The 22,991-nt window shown below is 44.4% G+C and overlaps 1 protein-coding gene across 3 annotated transcripts in view; it reads left to right on the top strand.

The window, feature by feature from the left end:
* Nucleotides 1–22,991, top strand: part of LOC120044222 (very low-density lipoprotein receptor-like) — a 31,300-nt gene that overhangs the window by 4,102 nt on the left and 4,207 nt on the right. For all 3 annotated transcript variants that reach the window (XM_038988826.1, XM_038988824.1, XM_038988827.1), the window contains exons 2-14: nucleotides 2,159–2,278; nucleotides 11,799–11,921; nucleotides 13,572–13,694; nucleotides 13,876–14,247; nucleotides 14,708–14,830; nucleotides 16,840–16,962; nucleotides 19,587–19,706; nucleotides 20,459–20,584; nucleotides 20,981–21,152; nucleotides 21,414–21,635; nucleotides 21,754–21,872; nucleotides 21,979–22,118; nucleotides 22,555–22,696. In XM_038988826.1, the coding sequence (XP_038844754.1) occupies nucleotides 2,159–2,278; nucleotides 11,799–11,921; nucleotides 13,572–13,694; nucleotides 13,876–14,247; nucleotides 14,708–14,830; nucleotides 16,840–16,962; nucleotides 19,587–19,706; nucleotides 20,459–20,584; nucleotides 20,981–21,152; nucleotides 21,414–21,635; nucleotides 21,754–21,872; nucleotides 21,979–22,118; nucleotides 22,555–22,696 (2,025 nt within the window). The remainder of the gene's footprint in view (nucleotides 1–2,158; nucleotides 2,279–11,798; nucleotides 11,922–13,571; nucleotides 13,695–13,875; nucleotides 14,248–14,707; nucleotides 14,831–16,839; nucleotides 16,963–19,586; nucleotides 19,707–20,458; nucleotides 20,585–20,980; nucleotides 21,153–21,413; nucleotides 21,636–21,753; nucleotides 21,873–21,978; nucleotides 22,119–22,554; nucleotides 22,697–22,991) is intronic.

The raw sequence follows: 22,991 nt of genomic DNA on the forward strand, positions 1-22,991 counted from the left end.
AAAATGAGGCTCAGTAGTGTGTGTGGCCTCCACGTGCCTCAACCCCCACCTGTGGATGTCGGGCCCTCATACCACCCTCATGGAGTCTGTTTCTGACCGTTTGAGCAGACACATGCACATTTGTGGCCTGCTGGAGGTCATTTTGCAGGGCTCTGGCAGTGCTCCTCCTTGCACAAAGGCGGAGGTAGCGGTCCTGCTGCTGGGTTGTTGCCCTCCTACGGCCTCCTCCACGTCTCCTGATGTACTGGCCTGTCTCCTGGTAGCGCCTCCATGCTCTGGACACTACGCTGACAGACACAGCAAACCTTCTTGCCACAGCTCGCATTGATGTGCCATCCTGGATGAGCTGCACTACCTGAGCCACTTGTGTGGGTTGTAGACTCCGTCTCATGCTACCACTAGAGTGAAAGCACCGCCAGCATTCAAAAGTGACCAAAACATCAGCCAGGAAGCATAGGAACTGAGAAGTGGTCTGTGGTCACCACCTGCAGAACCACTCCTTTATTGGGGGTGTCTTGCTAATTGCTTATAATTTCCACCTTTTGTCTATTCCATTTGCACAACAGCATGTGAAATTTATTGTCAATCAGTGTTGCTTCCTAAGTGGACAGTTTGATTTCACAGAAGTGTGATTGACTTGGAGTTACATTGTGTTGTTTAAGTGTTCCCTTTTATTTTTTTGAGCAGTGTATTTTTGTTCAGTTATAGCCTATGTTTATCAACACTGGGTAAGCACAAACCCGCTGCCCCAGGCTCGCTACCATGTTCACTTTTTAGTGAAGCAACCTCAGCACAAAATGTGGTGCAGTAGCAGAGACATCTGATGAGTTGCAAGTTTACTCCTGGTGAACTTTGCTTGCTCTGTATAACAGATGAGCAATAGGACCTATACAGTTGACTGAGTTGTGTTCACATGATTCAGCCTCATTGTGTGTAACCGGTGTGAAATGGCTAGCTAGTTAGTGGTGCACGCTAGTAGCATTTCAATCGGTGACATCACTCGCTCTGAGCCCTTACAGTAAGTGTATATTACAGTAGTTTCCCATGCTCTGCAAGGGCTGAGGCTTTATTGGATCGATGGGTAACGATGCTTCAAGGGTGACTGTAGTCAATATTCAGGTCTCTAGGTCAAGCCCAGGTTGGGGCAAGGAGAGAGACGGAAGCAACGCTGTTTACATATGATTATACTAGTCTCCATTCATTTTGTTAAATGGTCCCCCGCCCCCTCAGGACAAGCCTTATTATTCTGGAGATGGTTTGGAGGTCATAGGTTAAGCTCTAATGTAATCCACTCCAGTATCACTGCTGCTGCACACCGGTCCTTACCTTTAGCCTTGAACTATTACTGGTAGGTTTTGGCATGAGTGGCATTGAGTAATGCAATCTGTAGACTGTGTAGGCCTGCAGCCATATCAGTGTCTTGTTTGGTAATGCTGCTGAGACTTATGCGAATGTCCAGACTGCAAACACTTTGTTTTATATGACCCTCTTGATTGTTCTTTGGCATTTTACCTGATCTGTTGGCTTGTTTAACGATGTCTATCTGAAATGGCACCTTATTTCTTATGTAGTGCCCTACTTTTGATTAGAGCTTATGGGGCTCTGTTCAGAACAAGTAATGCACCATTTAGGGAATAGGGTGGCATTTCGGACTCATAATGACCATTGCCCAGGACAATTGGCACTGTCCCAGGCAGACGATTGTGCTGGCGGTGTTGGCCTCCCAGCACGAGGTCTGTTAGTCCCCTGCTGCAGAGGATCCCATGCTGAGTGGATGATCACTGAGGAGCAGGGGTTATTGGACATGGTCTGGCTGTACTTTCTCCTCTCTGCGCTGGCTAGTGGCTTGCTGACAAGTTTCACTGTGGCGGGCTGGTAACAACCTTAAGCAGGTGTACCTACAGCACAGCGTGTCGTCAAATTAACCAATATACGGTCATTTAGAATTTAACTCTTCCTGGCTGAACGTGTCTGTATATTAATGGCTTTTTTGTTTTCTGTGCCCTACAAACACCACCCAGGTTCGAGGCCTTTCAATTCAGTGGCAAACAAGATGGAACATATTTGCAGTCCTTGAGGCCTGGAGACATGTACACTAGTTATACATGATGATGGTTTTAAGTTATCCAATCTTTAGTTCCTTTTTCCTTTCTTCCAGGATCAAAGACAGAATGTGAGCCCAGTCAGTTCCAGTGTGGGAACGGTCGCTGCATCCCGTCTGTCTGGCAGTGTGACGGGGATGAGGACTGCTCCGACGGGAGTGACGAGAACACCTGCGGTGAGGGTGACACACACACACACACACACACACTCTCTCTATTCCGCAAAATTAAGTCAGATTGGTGACAAATCGGCGACATAGCCTACTGTGTTAGAAAACAAACCTTGCTATTTTTTTATTTAACTAGGCAAGTCAGTTAAACCTCTACCACTTCTCTCTCCCGGATCCGGGATCCTCCTCATCAAAAAAGCTGACTAGCATAGCCTAGCCTGACGGGACAGGGATATAATATAATTTTCATGAAATCACAAGTCCAATACAGCAAATGAAAGATAAACATCTTGTGAATCCAGCCATCATTTCCGATTTTTAAAATGTTTTACAGCGAAAACACTATGTATTTCTATTAGCTTACCACAATAGCCAAAGACTCAACCGCATATTTTCACCATGTTTCTACCGCATAGGTAGCTATCACAAAACCGACCAAATAGAGATAAAATTAGTCACTAACCAAGAAACAACTTCATCAGATGACAGTCTTATAACATGTTATACAATACATTTATGTTTTGTTTGAAAATGTGCATATTTGAGGTATAAATCATAGTTTTACATTGCAGCTACCATCAAAAATATCACCAAAGCAGCCAGAATAATTACAGAGAGCAACGTGAAATACCTAAATACTCATCATAAAACATTTATGAAAAATACATGGTGTACAGCAAATGAAAGATAAACATCTTGTGAATCCAGCCAATATTTCCAATTTTTGTTTTACAGCGAAAACACAATATAGAATTATATTAGCTTACCACAATAGCCAAACACACAAACGCATTTATTCACCGCAAAAGGTAGCTTTCGCAAAAACCAGCAAAAGATATAAAATTAATCACTAACATTGAACAAATTCATCAGATGACAGTCTTATAACATTATGTTATACAATTATGTTTTGTTCGAAAATGTGCATATTTAGAGCTACAAATCCTGATTATACATTGCGAATACGTAGCATCGATTCTCCAGAGATATTTTGGACACTCACCTAATCTGACCAAAGAACTCATCATAAACTTTACATAAAAATACTTGTTTTATGGCAAATGAAAGATACACTGGTTCTTAATGCAACCGCTGTGTTAGATTTTTAAAAATAACTTTACCATAACATACAGCTTGTGTTATTGCGAGACAGCGCTCACCAAAATGGCGGAGAATAGGACTCAACATTTTACACAGAAATACGAAATAACATCATAAATGTTTTCTTACTTTTGTTGAGCTTCCATCAGAATGTTGTACAAGGAGTCCTTGGTCCAGAATAAATCGTTGTTTGGTTTTAGAATGTCCATTTCTTCTGTCGAATTAGCAACCTTAGCTAGCCATGTGGCGCGAACATGCCCATCAACTCTTGGCGCAAAGAACGGAAAATTCCAAAAGTCCCAATAAACGTTGAATAAACTGATAAAACTCGGTTGAAAAAACCTACTTTATGATGTTATTATCACATGTATCAAATAAAATCAGAGCCGGAGATATTCGCCGTGTATACGTAACGCTTTTCAGAAGCCAATGTCGAGCTCCGCGGTGCGCCTTGGTAGACCAAGAAAATTCCTGACCTGCCACTCCAAAAGCTCTTGTTCGGCCTCAGATCAAGCTAGACACCCCATTCCACCTTCCACTGCCTGTTGACATCTAGTGGAAGGCGTATGAAGTTCATGCATATCGATAAATATAAGGCAATTGAATAGGCAGGCCCTGAAACAGAGCCTCGTTTTCAGATTTTTCACTTCCTGCATGGAAGTTTGCTGCAAAATGAGTTCTGTTTTACTCACAGACATAATTCAAACAGTTTTAGAAACTTCTGAGTGTTTTCTATCCAATAGTAATAATAATATGCATATTGTATGATCTATAAAAGAGTACGAGGCCGTTTCATTTGGGCACGATTTTTTCCAAAGTGAAAACAGCGCCCCTCTATTGACAAGAATTAAGAACAAATTCTTATTGACAATGATGGCCTACCCGTTATAATGGATATAATGAATCACCGATAAGTTTTGGGCCACTATTCAAATGTTTAAAGCTGCTACTTTTTGGGTGACCTGACCAAATTCACATTGACAGATCTATAATTCACATTTCATTCTCATTGAAAGCAAGTCTAAGAAGTGGTAGATCTGTTCTATGTGCATTATTTCTATGCTTCCCGTTAAGTTTCATTTTTGCGTCTTTTACTTTTGGTTTTGTACATAAGCTTCAAACAGCTGAAAATACAGTGCATTTGGAAAGTATTCAGACACCTCGACTTATTCCATATTTTGTTACGTTACAGCCTTACTGTAAAATGGATTCAACATCTTTTTGCTCATATTACATGCTACCTTCCGAAAATACCTCATATTTGGTGACAACCGATGCACCTTCTCCTTCGGTGCCGAAGTAAGCATGTACCTGTGTTGAGTCTGTAAAAACTATTGGTCACTATATCCGGCTAGAAGGTCGACGTAAAAACGGTTGGTTGTCAATGCCTTCACCCGCTATATACTTATAACTGATTGGTTTGGCTCTGTCCTTTTTATAGTGCTGTCCGGTTAAACATGAGGCCATCGCTGTACTCGTCATAGTCACCACCACACACACAGCTGTTTCCGTTGAGGATGTTTATGATTTTGGTAATCCAAATGACTTCATCTTATTGTTGTGGTTATTTTGATGCACACAACATTCAGACATTCGTGTTTCTGTCGACAATAGCAAGTCCTCAAACATGCGTCTTCTCCCATTGGAACGATGATAACACTCTGACCTGAGTGGGCGGGTGCAGATGTGCAGATGTGCATTTCCAAGCGCTCTGGTTGGTTGGGAATGGCAGGGCTATGATTGGTGAGAAATAACTTGGGTAGGCTGAAGAGCCAAACTAAGGGGACTTAGAGGAGATGAGCAGGACAGCCTTTTTTTTAAAGCTGCCCCAATATTTCATATGGAAATATTAACATCCACAAAAAGGCCTCTAACCTAAATGGCACAGTTTCTAATGGGGCCCACAGTATTGAAAGGGCCAAATTGTCTGAAAAGCCACAGGCCTTGAGGGGAAGCTTATTCCTAGCGGGCTACACCTACCCGGCTAGGCTTAGGGACCGCCCCGTATGGGAGGTACACAGATACGCGGAGACGGTCCTGGGCTACCCCAAGGAACACCATGCGGGTGGGGTAGGGCCCTCTAACTCAGCTTGTGCAGGGCAGCTGGGCCCCATCCTTAGACGCTGAGTGGAATGCTGGAGGCTGGCCACGGCTGAAGCAGGTGGCTCGCCTACTGCGGCGGAGGAATGTGTCATGCCGGCCACAACTCATTGGCTGATGCTGATGACTCCTTCACTGCTGAAAGCGGTGACTATCATGGAACATGTGGGGAGGATCATCAGGGATCTGGAGGCGGCGGCCGGCTGGTCCCCAGAGACAAGGTCAGGTGGTCTCCCACGTGTGAAGGGTTGAGGGTCGTCCAAGGCAGGAGGTCGGCACCCCCCCAGAAGTAGAGACAGCAGGCCCCCCGGGTCAGGGAACGGTGGGTTCCCCAGGTCAGGGAGCTGAGGACCTAGCAGAGCAGGGGACTTGAAATCGGAGGACTTCAAGCCAGGTATGGTGGGAGGCTGCAAAACTAGTCGAGCAGGGATTGTATAGTTTAGCGCTAGTATAGGCGACTGGGTACAGGCTGAGGGCTGCGCACTGTCTAACTGCATGCCTAGAGGAGCAGATGACTCTGAGTCTACCGGGATTGAAGACCCAGGGCCTAGAACTAGGGCAGGTGGTTTGGCGTGTAGCCCTGAGGGAGCTGACTGCTTGACGACTGATGCTGTAGACCTAATGGGGCAGAGAACCTTTGGCCCTCAGTCCACTGCTCCGCCAGGCTGGATAGAACTGGACACAGCGAAACTAGAACGTCTGAAGGCTCGGAGCCTAGTGCTGATAACTCTGGACCTGACAGGGAGGGCGACTCTGGACCTGACAGGGAGAAACTGGTCCCATTGAGCCTAGCGGGGCAGGAGCCTGATGACCCACCTGGGCTAGGGACTGAGGGCTGACAAATGCTGGAGACAACAGACCTAGTACAGCTGGAGACCAATGACCTAGTGCTAGGGGCTGAGGACTGAACCTAGCGCAGGTAACTTGTGACTTAGCAGGGCAGGAGGCTCTAAGCCGGTGAGCTAAGGAGCTGTGGACTGACCTATGTCTAGAGACTGAGCCTAGTACCATGAACTTGGGGCCTAGTAAGGCAGAAGGCTCTAAACCTGGTGGGATAGGCAAGTGCCTAACTTGCGTGATCTGAGCAGGGCAGGAGACTGCAGACTGGACAGCTAACTTATGGCCAAGCATGGCAGGGCGCTCTAAGCCTGGCGGCCTAGGACGATGCGTACCCAATAAGGAGGGGGTCTGCGGTCCATGCAGGGCAGGATATACTAGAGCTGTGGACTGAGTGCCTTGACTAGCAGGGTATCCCAACTGGGAGGAGAGGATGACTCCGCAACCAGAACAGGCTTCATGGCACCGGCTGGCTGTGGCTCCACGACTGGAGCGGGAGTGTCCTTAACTGTGGCTAATCGAGGAGCTGGCTGAGGAGGGTGCAGACCAACTCTGGAGTTGTCTTCATCTGCTTGGGAGCTAGGCCGCTCTGGGGCGCACAGGTGGGCCTAGAGGGATGTCGGTCTGGAAAGTGGCTGGACCACCTCGGGGTGGTACCTCTAACGCTCTGGCAGATATGACATAGGCTCCAGCTGGGGGGGCATGGAGCAATGAAGATCTGTTGAATAGCTGGGCCACCTCTGGACGTAGTGGGGTCTCAATGGTCCCATGGAGGTGGCGAAAACTCAGGCCTGGAGTAGTCTCTCAGGAGAGTAGCCGGGCCGACTCGGGGAGGACCGGCAGTGATGGCGCTCCTGTGACGATGGCTCTAGCCTTGGAGGCCTAGAGCGGTGGTGGTCAGGAGAGTAGTGGCGGTACTAGTGCTCCTGCGGCGTTGACTTAGGCCGGGAGGGCCTAGAGTACGCCCCCTTGATCTCTTGCTGCTCGTGACGCAGGTACTCATATTCTCTCATCAGCTCCCAACTGGTGAGGGTGTGGTCACTCCCTGACCACTGAGGAGGCCTGGAGCAGGGCTGGTAGTCTCTTAGATGAGAGAGGCGTGTAGGGCCTCACAACTCATCTTCCTCGGGTGCATGACGGCTTCGTGTGGGCTGAGGTGGATAGTGACAGTAGTCTCATACGTCTTAGGGTTGCAGGATAACTGGTCTGCATCCTGGGGTGTTTAAACAACTCCTTTTCTGGGTACTCCAACATCTCAACTATAGCAGATCAGAATCCGGTGATACGAAGGACCATGTAAAAAATATATATATATATTGGTCACTAAATCCGGAGAATTGACGGACTATGGGGAAGAAGAAAAAATGTAAAATGTTGGTCACTATAGAAGGACCATGTAAAAACGGTCGGCTGTGAATGCCCTCATATATACTTATAACTGATTGGTTTGGTTCTGCCCTTTTTATAGTGCTGTCCGGTTAGAACATGATGTTGAGGTCCATCACTACTCTTCATAGTCACCACCACACAGACACAGCTGTATCCTTTGAAGATGTTTATGATTTTAGTAATCCAAATTACTTAATCTTATTGAAAAATATGGGTTTATGAATTCGAAGGACCAATAAAAAGGGATGGATAACTTAGGTGCTGGATTTTAGGCCGCTAGCAACTGCCACAGGGGTCCGTTCAGAACACGAGGAAGCAGTAGTTCCAGTTCAAGGATTTAATGAAGATCCACACACATACACCACTGTCTGATACTAATTGTGTGGTATGTAGCTTCACGCACAATAATATCAGAAAGAAAAGTAGTTTATTTTAAGGAGGGAAAATAAGCAGGAGAGAAACAGATTGATCATAAGAATGGAAACTACAGACTGCCTGAGGTCCTGCCTGGTTGGGTTTTACCCTAAATCCCGGGAAAGAAGGCTGCTTATTGGCTAATAAATTGATGATTGGCGTTAATTTATTCCAATAGGAAAACCAAAAGAAAGTTGGGGAAATGAGATAGATGAGCTGGCTGTTTTTACTCTTATTGTTGTGGTCATTTCGATACACGCACAACATTCAGACATTCATGTTACTGTCGACAATAGAAAGTCCTCAGAAACATGCGTCTTCTCCCTTCGGATGACGACAACCCTGACCTGAGTGGGCGGGTGCAGTGCCCAGATGTGCATTTCCAAGCACTCTGACTGGTTGGGAATGGCAGGGGTATGATTGGTGAGGGATAATTTAGGTAGGCTGAGCAGCCAAACTAAAGGGATTTAAGGGAAACTGAAGGGACTATGAGGGGAAGTTGGGTAGAGAGGAGCAGGATGGCCTTTTTTACACTCATTGATCTACAAGTAATTTTGCATGCTGAACACCCCAAGGCAATGTCAGTAGCCTAGTCAAACTGTGCACTGTGCCCAGCTTTGCGCGCTGACCAACTGTTCCAGATCTTTCACATCTTTGCGGCACCTTCAGCATGCAAATGCTAAAATTGCTTGCACGATATTAGGCTTTATTAGAGTGACAACCTATGTTATTGTTATCTATGCACTGTTTAATTTTTTTTTTACTACTGGAGACAACTCATCTGGCTATACCTGCTGAATGGGGCTAACAATAGATTCATCATCCGCAATAATTTTGTTAGTTTTTCTTTTAACAATCAGTGTGTGTATATATAATGGTCATTTGTTGATATACAGGGTGAAGTCTCTTTCATGAGGACAGAAAACAATCTTTTGGTAAACCTGCCAAATGTCAACCATTCGATTTTGGAGTTCTTATTAAAAGCAAGTCTAAGAAACGGTAGATCTGTTCTATGTGCGCTATTTCTATGCTTCCCCTAAATTTCATTTTTTGCGTCTTTTACTTTCGGTTTTGTACACCAGCTGAAAGTACAATAATTTTGGTTATGGAAAATATATTTCAGAGACTTAGCTGGTACAATGATTCGTTTCACAATGACTGCTTGTTTTCTCCGAAATTAGGCAAACTATTTGAATTTTAGCAGCCAGGAAATGGCGCGATTTCTTCATAGTGAACCTTTTAAGTGTGTGATTGTAATTTCAGAACCAAAGTGAGTGGACAAAAAAAATATGGGCTACATTGCCTCCCTAATCTGACAGTGGTAGCGCAGAACAATTTGGTGGTAGATGCTTAGTTTCCCTTATGGTACAGCTCAAGTGCCTACATACATACTCCATAGCCATACATCATTCACACACACACACACACACGTCAGTTCCGACAGATCCAGCTCACGAGCTCCATCTGCAGTAGATTTTTAAATATGTATGCGTTTATGCAACAAATATAGATTCGTTCTCTAATCAAACCGAATCGTTTCAAACTAAAACGTATTGTTTGTTACTGTATCATATCGGAGCTCATGTTTAGATGCGTATTGAAGGGGAAAGATGCACATCCCTACTTATCTGGGCCCCGTTGGTGTTGTGACTAAATCCAGCAGGGCTAACATGACCTGGTGCGAGTGGCAGCGGTTACTGAGCTGAAAATGGCAGTGACAGAGACGTGCAAACGAGCCCCCATCTGAGCAAACAGTGTTTCTCCTTGAATCTCTGTGATATCTGGGTCATGGTGGATGAGACGGGGGAAAGGGATGTGTGGTGCGGTCTCTCAATTAAAGCTGTGCTTACATAAGTCTATGTAAGGTAATATCGAATTTGTTTTAGTGCGATGTGCCAAATGCATATCGCAAGAAGCTAGGTTTTTCTTTTTTGTTCGTTTTCATGCGCATTCTGTCTTTTGGATCTCGTCTCCTTCGCGCCATCTGTGCTATGCATGCTCCTGCCCACTCGCACACAGACACCAAGCCCCTCCCCCTGCCACTCACAACAAAAACGAAAGATAACGTCTTCCTCTGACAAGAAGCAGTTTAAAACTCGCTGAGGATTTAACCTTTAACGATACCCGTATAATGTATCAACTCTCAATGTAGAACAAGGCAGACCTTATTAAAACGAGAGTATCCACGAACATGTGGAAAATTAATGTTCCGTTTCTGTCACAATTGTCATTGCGGTAGCCACAGATTGTTATGTGCTAGCTGTCTAGTCTGTTTTTATATAAAAATAGTGCAATGACCATAAAAATACTTATTTATATAAGGAATTGGCAACTCGTTTTCATTCTGAGAAATAAGCATCTTATCCCGGTAGGCCACTTCAATAGCTAAACTATGTTTAAACAGTTGGACAGGAGGGTTCATTCAAAACTTTTAAACTGTTCTACCTTGTTAGCAAGCAAATAGATACAAGTTGTCTAGTCTTGAAATATAACAATTGGCTACTCTCTAGCACGTGGGTTTGAAAGGTTGAGACCTGTGTCCATGTTCTGTGATTCCTGCTACATGAAGTTGGCCACTACAAGTGGATGTGCATGGTTTTGGTTAAAAACAAGAATGAGGTAGACAGACTTGAAAGCCAGATCAGGGATGATTGCAAAAAAGCAGGTTAAACTATTTCGATAAAATAATTACATTTATTAGTGGGTTTTATGGTTGTGGATGCCTAGGTATAATTTACAAGCCCTGAATGCATTAGATTATCTGTTTTGAAATGCAGTGTATTGACTATTTTTTTTATTGTGCAAAAAAAATCGTAATTAGATACACACGTTATCTTGAATCGTTCATAAATTAGAAAAAAAACATTAACTTTTTTTTTTTAAGGCCATATCGTCCAGCCTTACCTTTGGGTTTCTAAATGGATTACTTGCCCATTTTTTGTTTTGTTTTCCTATGTCTCTCTCTGCCCATGGCTCCCTCGACCTACTGTATAAATTAACCCAACAACCACACAGAGCCCTTCCCTGGTAACATTAATGCTGATGGGACTCTGCCACATATTGCCATTCTAGCCACAGGGAGGAATAGCCTATGAGGAGGCACTTGAACACAGTGGACATGAAGCTAGTTTTAGGGCTTCCGAGTGGCGCAGCGGTTTATGGCACTGCAGTCCCTGGTTCGAATCCAGGCTGCATCACATCCGGCTGTGATTGGGAGTCCCATAGGGCCAAATTTACTTCGATATGATGGTTATTATATCAATATCTGCAAAAAGGTGTTTCCATTGCTATTTCTCGCATAATTAATTTTACAGACCCAAAATGATCCCACCATGTCGAACAAACTAATTCTGTCGGCATTTATAAAATTGGAACGAAACTTCCTGTTTCCATCACAGCTGTTGTAATTTTATTTTTATACGGTATGACTTTACAAAACTGTGGATGGAAAAGTGGTTACAGACTAGGATTTAAAGGGCACATTGTGAATCATTATATTGGATTAGTCTGGGTCGGTATGACTTGGCTCTTATGTGGTATTTTGGTTGGCAGGCAGCCAACGGGAGCAGATTTTTGGCCTCACACTGAAAGACAGTGGCTTCACTTACTGTCAGCTTCCCATTTTGATTCCTAAGCTAGCATACTGTATCATTCTAACACACTCTATTCCTCTATGCCTTTGCAGTTCGGAAGACCTGTGCAGAGGTGGACTTTGTCTGTCGTAATGGCCAATGCGTCCCCAAGAGATGGCACTGCGACGGAGAGCCAGACTGTGAGGATGGGTCTGACGAGCGTGTGGAAGTGTGCCGTAAGTCATGTGGATCCAGCTCCAAATAGGAATATGTTGTTCATTCATTTTCAGTAGTTTGTTAGATTAAGAATTGAAGACTGTCTTATACTGTATACAACTCATTGCCCTCACTTTTCATGAGTCAAGTTAAATTTCTTCAACTTTATTTAGCCTCTGTCTATGGATGTGGGTGGGGTGGGGGGGGGGGAGCAAGAGAATGTATCACCGCTCACCATACCTAAATACTGTGGAATTGAGGAACTCTTAATTCTTCAGAATTTTCTTTCATTTTCATAAACCAGTTGGCTTTGAGCAATCCCCTCCCAAAGGTGCCTTAGGTTAGATGAGAATATTTTCCGAAGCAGCATGTCGGTCCGTTCATCTGCCATCATACATTAGACTGTCTGAGCCCTGTGTCTGATGTTCAATGGTGTAAAGTACTTGAGTAAAAATACTTTAAAGTCCAACTTAAGTAGTTTTTTGGGGTATCTGTACTTTACTATTAATATATTTGACTACTTTTACTTCACTACACTCCTTAAGAAAATATTATACTTTTTACTCCATATGTTTTCTTGACACCCAAAAATACTTGTTACATTTTGAGTGCTTAGCAGGACAGGAAAATAGTCAAATTCACACACTTATCAACCAAATATTCCTGGTCATCCCTACTGCTTCTGATCTGGTGGACTCACTAAACACACATGCCGCTTTTGTAAATTATGTTGGAGTGTGCCCCTGGCTTTCTGTAAATAAATAAAAAAGAAAATGGTGCCATCTGATTTGCTTAATATAAGGAATTTGAAATGATTTATACTTAAGTATATTTTAAACCAAATACTTTTACTGAAGTAAAATTTTACTGGGTCAAACTTTTACTTTTACTTGAGTAATTTTCCAAGGTATCTTTACTTTTACTCAAGTATGATAGTTGGGTACTCTTTCCACCACTGGTGATGTTACATTAGGCTCTCTCTGTAGGAGTTAGCTTCTTTGATATAGCTCATGCTTCACAAACTGACCTTTCTCTGACTGATAAAGCCCAGCATGCTTTCATGTGCATTACTCAGAAATTGAACTTCATTGATCTGGTATCTAGTGTTCTTACCAGATCACTCAAGGCAGACCTCCCTGCTACACATGCACCCACTGTTTCAATCGCATGAGTAACAGATCAGTTCCTGATAGATATTCTTGTAGAAGGGAATGAGGGATGGATATCTCTGAAATTCCTCTAGGTTTGATCTCTAAACAACATGAATTGTATGGTGGATCAATAGCCACTATTGATAGACACTTGTAAATGTTCTGAATGGGCTCAAAGACATTCTCTGAATTAAAATAACCTAGTTGTTGTGGAGGCTATAATCTCATCTATACGATACAGACCCAGTAACGACTGAGGGAGTGTAAAACCGTACAGTGTGTACACACGTTGAACACATGGCTCAATTGACTTGGCTACCCACCGAATTGCTTTTTGAATGTATCAAATTAGTTTAACCGCATAAGTTGGCCTGGGTGCCCTGCTCAATAAATCGCTCAGTGCTCCATTAGCCAGCCTAGCCCACCACCACCCTGCAGTCCTGTGTGTTAAGCATTTCCCATCTCAATCAAAGCATTAAAGGCCTATAAATTCAATCCCTCCATCCATGTGCTTTGCAGACACCAGGACCTGCCGTGTGAATGAGTTTAGCTGTGGGGCCGGGTCCACCCAATGCATCCCCGTCTTCTGGAAGTGTGATGGAGAGAAGGACTGCGATAACGGAGAGGATGAAATGAACTGTGGTGAGTTGATTTTACTGATGGCAGTATGATGGGAGGTGTCCATCACAAACCACTAGGTGTGACATAACTTATTTACTGCTTTGGAATGAATCTAAACAGAAACAGTTAATTTAGGAGTACACATTGGATGTTGATTTCTACATTAGCATCACAGTACTGGGTACTCTGTTCCCTCCCACAGGTAACATCACGTGCGCCTCGCTGGAGTTCACCTGTGCGAGCGGCCGCTGCATTTCCCGTAACTTCGTCTGTAACGGGGAGGATGACTGTGGTGACGGGAGTGATGAGCAGGAATGTGCTCTGTCCTCCTGTGGTCCCAGCGAGTTCCAGTGTGGCAATGCCACCTGTATCCCTGGCAACTGGGTCTGTGACGATGACGTGGACTGCCAGGACCAATCAGATGAGTCCCCTCAGCGATGTGGTCGCCAACCCACGCCGCCGGCCAAATGTTCATCCAGCGAGACACAGTGTAGGTCTGGGGAGTGCATCCACCGCAAGTGGCGATGTGACGGGGACCCAGACTGCAAGGATGGCAGCGACGAAGCCAACTGTTGTAAGTGTTGAGAGGCTTAATCAGACCACCTGAACGTTCCAGCAGGCCAGCGGAGTTTTGGGTTGCTTTTTTGCTCTGAGATTGAGCTGCTTTCATATAGTCATAAACGGAGCCTTCCATTACAATAAATATATTTTGCAATAAAAGGCTCTTCATAAAATGCATATTTGTCTCTATATTCAGTGTTCATAGCAGCTATCATGAGTGTATCTGTTGATCATGGTGCAGGTCAGTTGTTCCCAACCAGGGGTACATGTCGAGACCATAGGATTACTGGTAAAATCCACATGAGTGGGTACTTCAGGGGTATTCAGAGTAGCGCAAAATTCTGTTGGTGGTACAGTAACCAAAAAAGGTTGGGAACCACTGGTGTAGGCATTATGAGGGTGTAAATAAGGTCATGGTTGTTAGTGTATTCTGTGTAAGTGTTAATGGTTTAACAACTCTGTGTCCTCTTCAGCTGTTCGTTCCTGCAGACCGGACCAGTTCAAGTGTGAGGACGGCAACTGTATCCACAGCAGCAGACAGTGCAACGGTTTGCATGATTGTGCAGATGGCACCGATGAAGTCAACTGCAAAAACTGTGAGTGCGTTCAACCAGAAGTAATGCCATTCCAAAATAATCTACTTGAAAAACTTAAACTGTTTCTGTTGCTACAGAACATTTTCTGAACAAGGTTATGTTTGCTTCAGTGTTACTCATCCCATAAATACTGTTATTCCTGTATGAGTTGGGTCAAAAGATGCTCAATAAATACTATATTTAGATATTTCAGGACTTTCAGGTTATCGAAGTATTGACTTCAAACGTGTACTGCGAGAGTGCGCTGACCAACTGGCAAGTGTCTTCATTGACATTTTCAACCTCTCCCAGTACATTTTCAACCTCTCCCTGTCTGTAATACCAACATGTTTTAAGCAGACCACCATAGTGCCCAAGAACACTAAGGTAACCTGCCTAAATGACTACCGAACCGTAGCACTCACATCTGTAGCCATGAAGTGCTCTGAAAGGCTGGTCATGGCGCACATCAGCACCATTATCCCAGAAACCCACGACCCACTCCAATTTGCATACCGCCCCAACAGATTCACAGATGATGCAATCTCTATTGCACTCCACACTGCCCTATCCCACCTGGACAAAAGGAACACTTATGTGAGTATGCTATTCATTGACTACAGCTCAATGTTCAACACCATAGTGCCCTCAAAGCTCATCAATAAGCTAAGGACCCTGGGACATCTGGATCCTGGACTTCCTGACGGGCTGCCCCAGGTGGTAAGGGTAGGTAACAACACATCCGCCACGCTGATCCTCAACACATGGGCCCCTCAGGGGTGCGTGCTCAGTCCCCTCCTGTATTCCCTGTTCACTCATGACTGCATGGCCAGGCACGACTCCAACACCATCATTAAGTTTGCCGATGAAACAACAGTGGTAGGCCTGATCGCCGACAACGACGAGACAGCCTATAGGGAGGAGGTCAGAGACCTGGCTGTGTGGTGCCAGGACAACAACCGCTCTCTCAACGTGATCAAGACAAAGGAGATGATTATGGACTACAGGAAAAAGAGGACCACGCACTGTCATCGACGGGGCTGTAGTGGAGCAGGTTGAGAGCTTCAAGTTCCCTGGTGTCCACATCACCAACAAACTAACATGGTGTGCTTGGACCAAGACAGTCGTGAAGAGGGCACGACAAAACCTATTCACCCTCAGGAGACTGAAAAGATTTGGCATGGGTCCTCAGATCCTCAAACGGTTCTACAGCTGCACCATCGAGCGCATCCTGACTGGTTGCATCACTGCCTGGTATGGCAACTGCTCGGCCTCCGACCGCAAGTCACTACAGAGGGTATTGTGAACGGCCCAGTCCATCACTGGGGCCAAGCTCCCTGCCATCCAGGATCTCCATACCAGGCGGTGTCAGAGGAAGGACCTAAAACATGTAAACAACCCCAGCCACCCTAGTCATAGACTGTTCTCTGCTACCTCACGGCAAGCGGTACCGGAGCGCCAAGTCTAGGTCCAAGAGGCTTCTAAACAGCTTCTACCCCCAAGCGATAAGACTCCTGAACATCTAATCAAAGGGCCACCCAGACTATTTGCATTGCCCCCCCCTCTTACACCGCTGCTACTCTGTTTGTCATCTATGCATAGTACATGTAGAGTTAAATTGACATCAGTTAACCGGTGCCCTCGCACATTGACTCTGTACCGGCACCCCCCCCCCCCCTGTATATAGTCTCGCTGTTATTTTACTGCTGCTCTTTAGTTACTTTTATTTCTTATTCATATATATATATTTTTTTATACTGCATTGTTGGTTAGGGGCTTGTAAGTAAGCATTTCACTGTAAGGTCTACGACACCTGTTGAATTCGGCGCATGTGACTAATAACATTTTGATTTGCAACACGCAAATGAATTGCTTTGGCTGCACCTACCATTTAGCACACCTCTGTTCCTATGGGGGCCATGCAGATGGTTGCCTCTCAACCTCCTACACAAACTTCTGTTATACCACTGTACCTCTTTGTAACATTCCATTATCACCACTTTGTAATGCCACTTTCTTTCACAACCCAGTGACACAGTGCAATGGCCCTGACAAATTCAAGTGTCGGAGTGGAGAGTGTATAGAGATGAGTAAAGTGTGCAACAAGGCCCGGGACTGTCCAGACTGGAGCGACGAGCCCATCAAAGAGTGCAGTAAGTGGATGAGAGCCAAACCTGTGTTTTATTAAGCAGCAGAGAGGATAAGTTCAGTTATGGAGCCGTCTTGTGATTGTTTATTCACTATGAAGAATGATGAGTGGTCCTCTATAGCTCAGCTGGTAGAGCATGATGCTTGTAACGCCAGGGTAGTTGGTTCGATTCCTGGGACCACCCATGGGGAAAATGTATGCACACATGACTAAGTCGTTTTGGATAAAAGTGTCTGGTAAATGGCATTTTTGTGTGCATTTACTCAAGTGGCTTAGCTTGTCTAGTGTTGATTCACAAGTTGTAGTAATAATGCGCTGGTTTTAGACTGCAGTACATTGGGATTGATACACTATTTTGGCTATGGGTGTGTTTGTGTACACTACTATATACAGTTGAAGTTGGAAGTTTACATACACCTTAGCCAAATACATTTAAACTCAGTTTTTCACAATTCCTGAAGTTTAATCCCAGTAAAAATTCACTGTCTTAGGTCAGTTAGATCACCACTTTATTTTAAGAATGTGAAATGTCAGAATAATAGTAGAGAGAATGATTTATTTCAGCTTTTTTTCTTTCATCACATTCCCAGTGGGTCAGAAGTTTACATACACTCAATTAGTATTTGGTAGCATTGCCTTTTAATTGTTTAACTTGGGTCAAACATTTCGGGTAGCCTTCCACAAGCTTCCCACAATAAGTTGGGTGAATGTTGGCCCATTCCTTCTGACAGAGCTGGTGTAACTGAGTCAGGTTTGTAGGCCTCCTTGCTCGCACACGCTTTTTCAGTTCTGCCCACAAATGTTCTATAGGATTGAAGTCAGGGCTTTGTGATGGCCACTTCAATACCTTGACTTTGTTGTCCTTAAGCCATTTTGCCACAACTTTGGAAGTATGTTTGGGGTCATTGTCCATTTGGAAGACCCATTTGCGACCAAGCTTTAACTTCCTGACTGATGTCTTGAGATGTTGCTTCAATATATTCACATAATTTTCCATCCTCATGATGCCATCTATTTTGTGAAGTGCACCAGTCCCTCCTGCAGCAAAGCACCCCCACAACATGATGCTGCCAACCCCGTGCTTCACGGTTGGGATGGTGTTCTTCGGCTTGCTAGCATCCCCCTTTTTCCTCCAAACATAACGATGGTCATTATGGCCAAACAGTTCTATTTTTGTTTCTTCAGACCAGAGGACATTTCTCCAGAAAGTACCATATTTGTCCCCATGTGCAGTTGCAAACCGTAGACTGGCTTTTTTATGGCGGTTTTGGAGAAGTGGCTTCTTCCTTGCTGAGCGGCCTTTCAGGCTAGGTCGATATAGGACTCGTTTTACTGTGGATAGATACTTTTGTACCCGTTTCCTCCAGCGTCTTCACAAGGTCCTTTGCTGCTGTTCTGGGATTGATTCGCACTTTTCGCACCAATGTACGTTCATTCTAGGAGACAGAACGCGTCTCCTTCCTGAGCGGTATGACGGCTGCGTGGTCCCATGGTGTTTATACTTGCGTACTATTGTTTGTACATATGAACGTGGTACCTTCAGACGTTTGGAAATTGCTCCCAAGGATGAACCAGACTTGTGGAGGTCTACAATTTATTTTTCTGAGGTCTTGGCTGATTTCTTTTGATTTTCCCATGATGTCAAGCAAAGAGGCACTGAGTTTGAAGGTAGGCCTTGAAATACATCTCCAGGTACACCTCCAATTGACTCAAATGATGTAAATTAGCCTATCAGAAGCTTCTAAATGCATGACATAATTTTCTGGAATTTTCCTAGCTGTTTAATGGCACAGTCAACTTAGTGCATTTTAACTTCTGACCCACTGGATTTGTGATGCAGTTAAATAATCTGTCTGTAAACAATTGTTTGAAAAATGTATTGTGTCATGCACAAAGTAGATGTCTTAACCGACTTGCCAAAACTATAGTTTGTTAACAAGAAATGTGTGGTTGCTAAACGAGTTTTATTGACTCCAACCTAAGTGTATGTATACTTCCGACTTCAACTGTAGCTTTACCTTTTTCACCTGTCCCATGGAGGCTACCTCGTATTCTTCTTATCCAACTCATCCTACACTACAGCAATCACATTAGTCCACTGTCATTCAGCCAGCCAAAGCCAGTCCACTGATGTGATTAGATTTTAGTCAGGCCTTTGTTTGTGAATGAAGTGCTTTAGTAATCACCGCTTCCTGCCATCCAGGACCTCTATACCTGGTGGTGTCAGAGGAAGGCCCTAAAAATTGTCAATGACTCCAGCCACCCTAGTCATAGACTGTTCTCCGGTACCGGAGCACCTAGTCTAGGTCCAAAAGACTTCGTAACAGCTTCTACCCCCAAGCCATAAGACTCCTCAACAACTAATTAAATGACTATTTGCATTGCCCCCCCACCCCCTTATCTTTTACACTGCTGCTACTCTTTATCTATGCATAGTCACTTTAACTCTACCCACATGTACATATTACCTTGACTAACCGGTGCCCCTGCACATTGACTCTTTTTTTTCTTAACTGCATTGTTGGTTTTAAGGGCTTGTAAGTAAGCATTTCACTGTAAGGTCTGTTGTATTCGACGCATGTGACAAATAAGATTAGATTTGTTTTCTTCTGCCGTATGCTGTTTCAGACCTGAATGAGTGTCTGTTGAACAACGGAGGCTGCTCCCACATCTGCAGGGACATGGTGATTGGCTTCGAGTGTGACTGCACCCCTGGACTGCAGCTCATAGACCGCAAGACCTGTGGCGGTAGGTGTCGTGTATATATACAATGATTAACCCATACACTAATCAATATGAACTCTCATACAAAAGAAAGGCATTTGCAGTTGATATTTACAGTGGGGTATTGAGACTTAATACATTTGAAGATAATCTACCCGGTTGGTATCTCTTTTACAGAGTGGTGTAAAGTACTAATTAAGTAGTTTTTTTGGGGTATCTGTACTTTTACTTTTAGTTCAGTACATTCCTAAAGAAAATGATGTACGTTTTACTTCATACACTTCCCCTGACACCCAAAAGTACTTGTTACATTTTGGATGCTTAGTAGGACAGGAAAATGGTCCAATTAACACACTTATCAAGAGAACACGTGGTCATCCCTACTGCCTCTGATCTGGCGGACTCAAAAAACACATGCTTAATTGTAAATGATGTCTGTGTTGGAGTGTGCCTCTGGCTATCTGTACTTTTTAAAAACAATAAAATGGTGCTGTCTGCTTTGCTTAATATAAGGAATATGAAGTGATTTTATTATTTTACTATAGATACTTAAGTATATTTAGAACCAAATACTTTTACTCAAGTAGTATTTTAATGGGTGACTAACTTTTTACTTGAGTAACTTTCAATTAAGGTATCTATACTTTTACTTAAGTATCACTATTGGGTACTTTTTCAACCACTGTGTTTACATTTGACTTAGTGTTCACCAAAGTGTCTTCATTTTGACTTCCTACTGTTTGGGTGACTTCCTGTTTTTCCCACCCTCCTTGCAGACATCAATGAATGTATGAACCCTGGGATCTGTAGTCAGATTTGTATCAACCTGAAGGGAGGTTATAAGTGTGAGTGCCACAACAGCTACCAGATGGACCCCACCACAGGAGTGTGCAAGGCTGTGGGTAAGTTGGCTCACCCTGGCCTGTGTACACCATAATGTAGCCCCAGGAGCACATGTGGAAGCAGATGTCAGAGCTAGAGGGAAGAAGCATCACTCATTTTGTCAGAGCTAATCAGATCCAACATACTCTGTACGCTTCATATCCTTTCCTGATAAATGCATTTTAATTCTCAAGCAGCTTTTAATATTCCAATACAACACCATTATACTGGAATCCAAGTTCAAACAGAATAACAGTGATGTTATTTACTACAACAACCTTGATCTGAGAAGTGCAGCTGGGATGTTTTGGTGCCGTCTGACTGACTTGTGATCAGTTGTTCTAACATGAGGACAGAACAGACCTAAAGGGCTCCATTGTCATTATTAGTGTCTGACTCCCTCTCCTCCCCACAAGGCAAGGAACCCTGTCTTATCTTCACTAACCGCCGGGACATCCGGAAGCTGGGTCTGGAGCGGCGGGAGTACACCCAGATCGTGGAGCAGCTGCGGAACACGGTGGCACTGGATGCAGACTTCACCCAGCAGAGGATCTTCTGGGCAGACCTGAGCCAGAGGGCCATCTTTAGGTAGAGACAAGTCCCAGCCCCATAAAGATGAGGTTGAAACCCCAGAGATTGCCCCCATGATAGACTTTGTTCACCTTACCCTGACATCTTTTTGCTATTTGTTTTTGAAAGCATTTTACGTAGTAAGCACCATGAAGGGTAAAATTCACTGAGCATATGTCCACTTACCAGCTATTCAACCTCCAACCCTATGAACAAGGGTTTGGGGTCATTATGGGGAAACTCATACCAAATACTGACATGTTTCTCACCCCCATTTAGCACGGTGTTGGATAAGAGAGGAGATGTAGGAAGTCATGTGAAGGTGATTGATAATGTGACACCTGTGGGGATCGCTGTGGACTGGATCTATAACAACATCTACTGGTCAGACCTCGGCACCAAGACCATTGAAGTGGCCAACTTCAACGGCACCAAGCGGAAAGTTCTCTTCAGCAGTGGTTTGAAAGAGCCTGCGTCCATCGCTGTGGATCCACTCTCTGGGTAAAGTTACTATATTGTATTGGGGTTCAAATTTCTGTTTACACTTTTTTTTTTTTGTACCCTCATAATTTGAGCTACTCCTTCTGAGCTGCTGATCTTCTCTTGGCTGGTGTTCTAGATTCCTCTATTGGTCAGACTGGGGTGAACCAGCGAAGATTGAGAAGTCTGGTATGAACGGGGTTGACAGGCAGGTCCTGGTCCAGACTGATATTCAGTGGCCAAATGGAATCACTCTAGGTGGGTCAGACTGTTAAACCTCATTTGCATTTAACATTTTGAAGAGGTTCAACTGCTTTCACGGCTACAGGGTTTGATAAAGCTATGAATTTCCTTCCCTTCTCAGACCTGATCAAGAGCAGACTGTACTGGGTGGACTCCAAGCTGCACATGCTCTGTAGCGTGGACCTGAATGGCGACAACCGTAGGAAAGTGCTGCAGTCCCCAGACTACCTGGCTCACCCCTTTGCGCTCACTGTGTTCGAGGTGCGGCTATGGGATGCAATGAGGCGCCCTGATGTTGGGAGGGTTTACATGTAGTATATTGGCAGGGCAGTTGATGTTTGAGATTGATTTTCTTCTCATGTGTTGATGTTACAGAGCAGAGCAAACACGTTAGCAAGCAACCTCATGCTTCTATTGACATTCATACTTGGTAATTTGCTGAAACTCTGTTTAAAGCAGTTAGTTGATTTCATCATACTGTAACTGGTTTTCTGTCAACTGTAAAGTCTGGGATTTGCTCCATATGTGTGGGGTCAATAACATTGACCTCCTGTTGCATTTGACAGAATCTGTCAGAGTATTAGAATAAATTGCCTTTCAGTCTTCTATGGTCTTTCCTTCTCTGAAGCATGGGTCCCAAGCCATCTCTTCTGGCTTTTGCTCTGGGGTTTAGAATGTGTGACTGTGACTGTTTCAGGATCGAGTGTTCTGGACAGATGGGGAGAACGAGGCGATCTACGGCGCAAACAAGTTCACAGGCTCTGATGTGATTACCCTGGCAAGCAATCTGAACGAGCCGCAGGACATCATTGTTTACCATGAGCTTATCCAGCTGTCCGGTAAGGCTGCCAGATGAGGGCATTGGCCTGACCACAGGGGCTTGGGGAGGAGTTGGCCTGACCAGAGTTTTGGGAGGGCTATGGTAGTCTAAAACACAGGGATTTGAGCTGCTGTGTTGGTTAGTCTAGAACACAATGGCTTTGTTGGCTCCCACTCGGACATTCACAGTTCCCCGCCACACTCCTAAGTAACCCTCTTAAGTCAACTCCCCTGACCCCTATAACCCTCGGTGGTATGCTGTTCCCGTACAGTAATGTTACATGGCAGGATCCTTGTTTTTGACCTTTACCTATA

This window comes from Salvelinus namaycush, chromosome 3 (assembly GCF_016432855.1).
Source record: "Salvelinus namaycush isolate Seneca chromosome 3, SaNama_1.0, whole genome shotgun sequence".
Classification (NCBI taxonomy): Eukaryota; Metazoa; Chordata; class Actinopteri; order Salmoniformes; family Salmonidae; genus Salvelinus; species Salvelinus namaycush.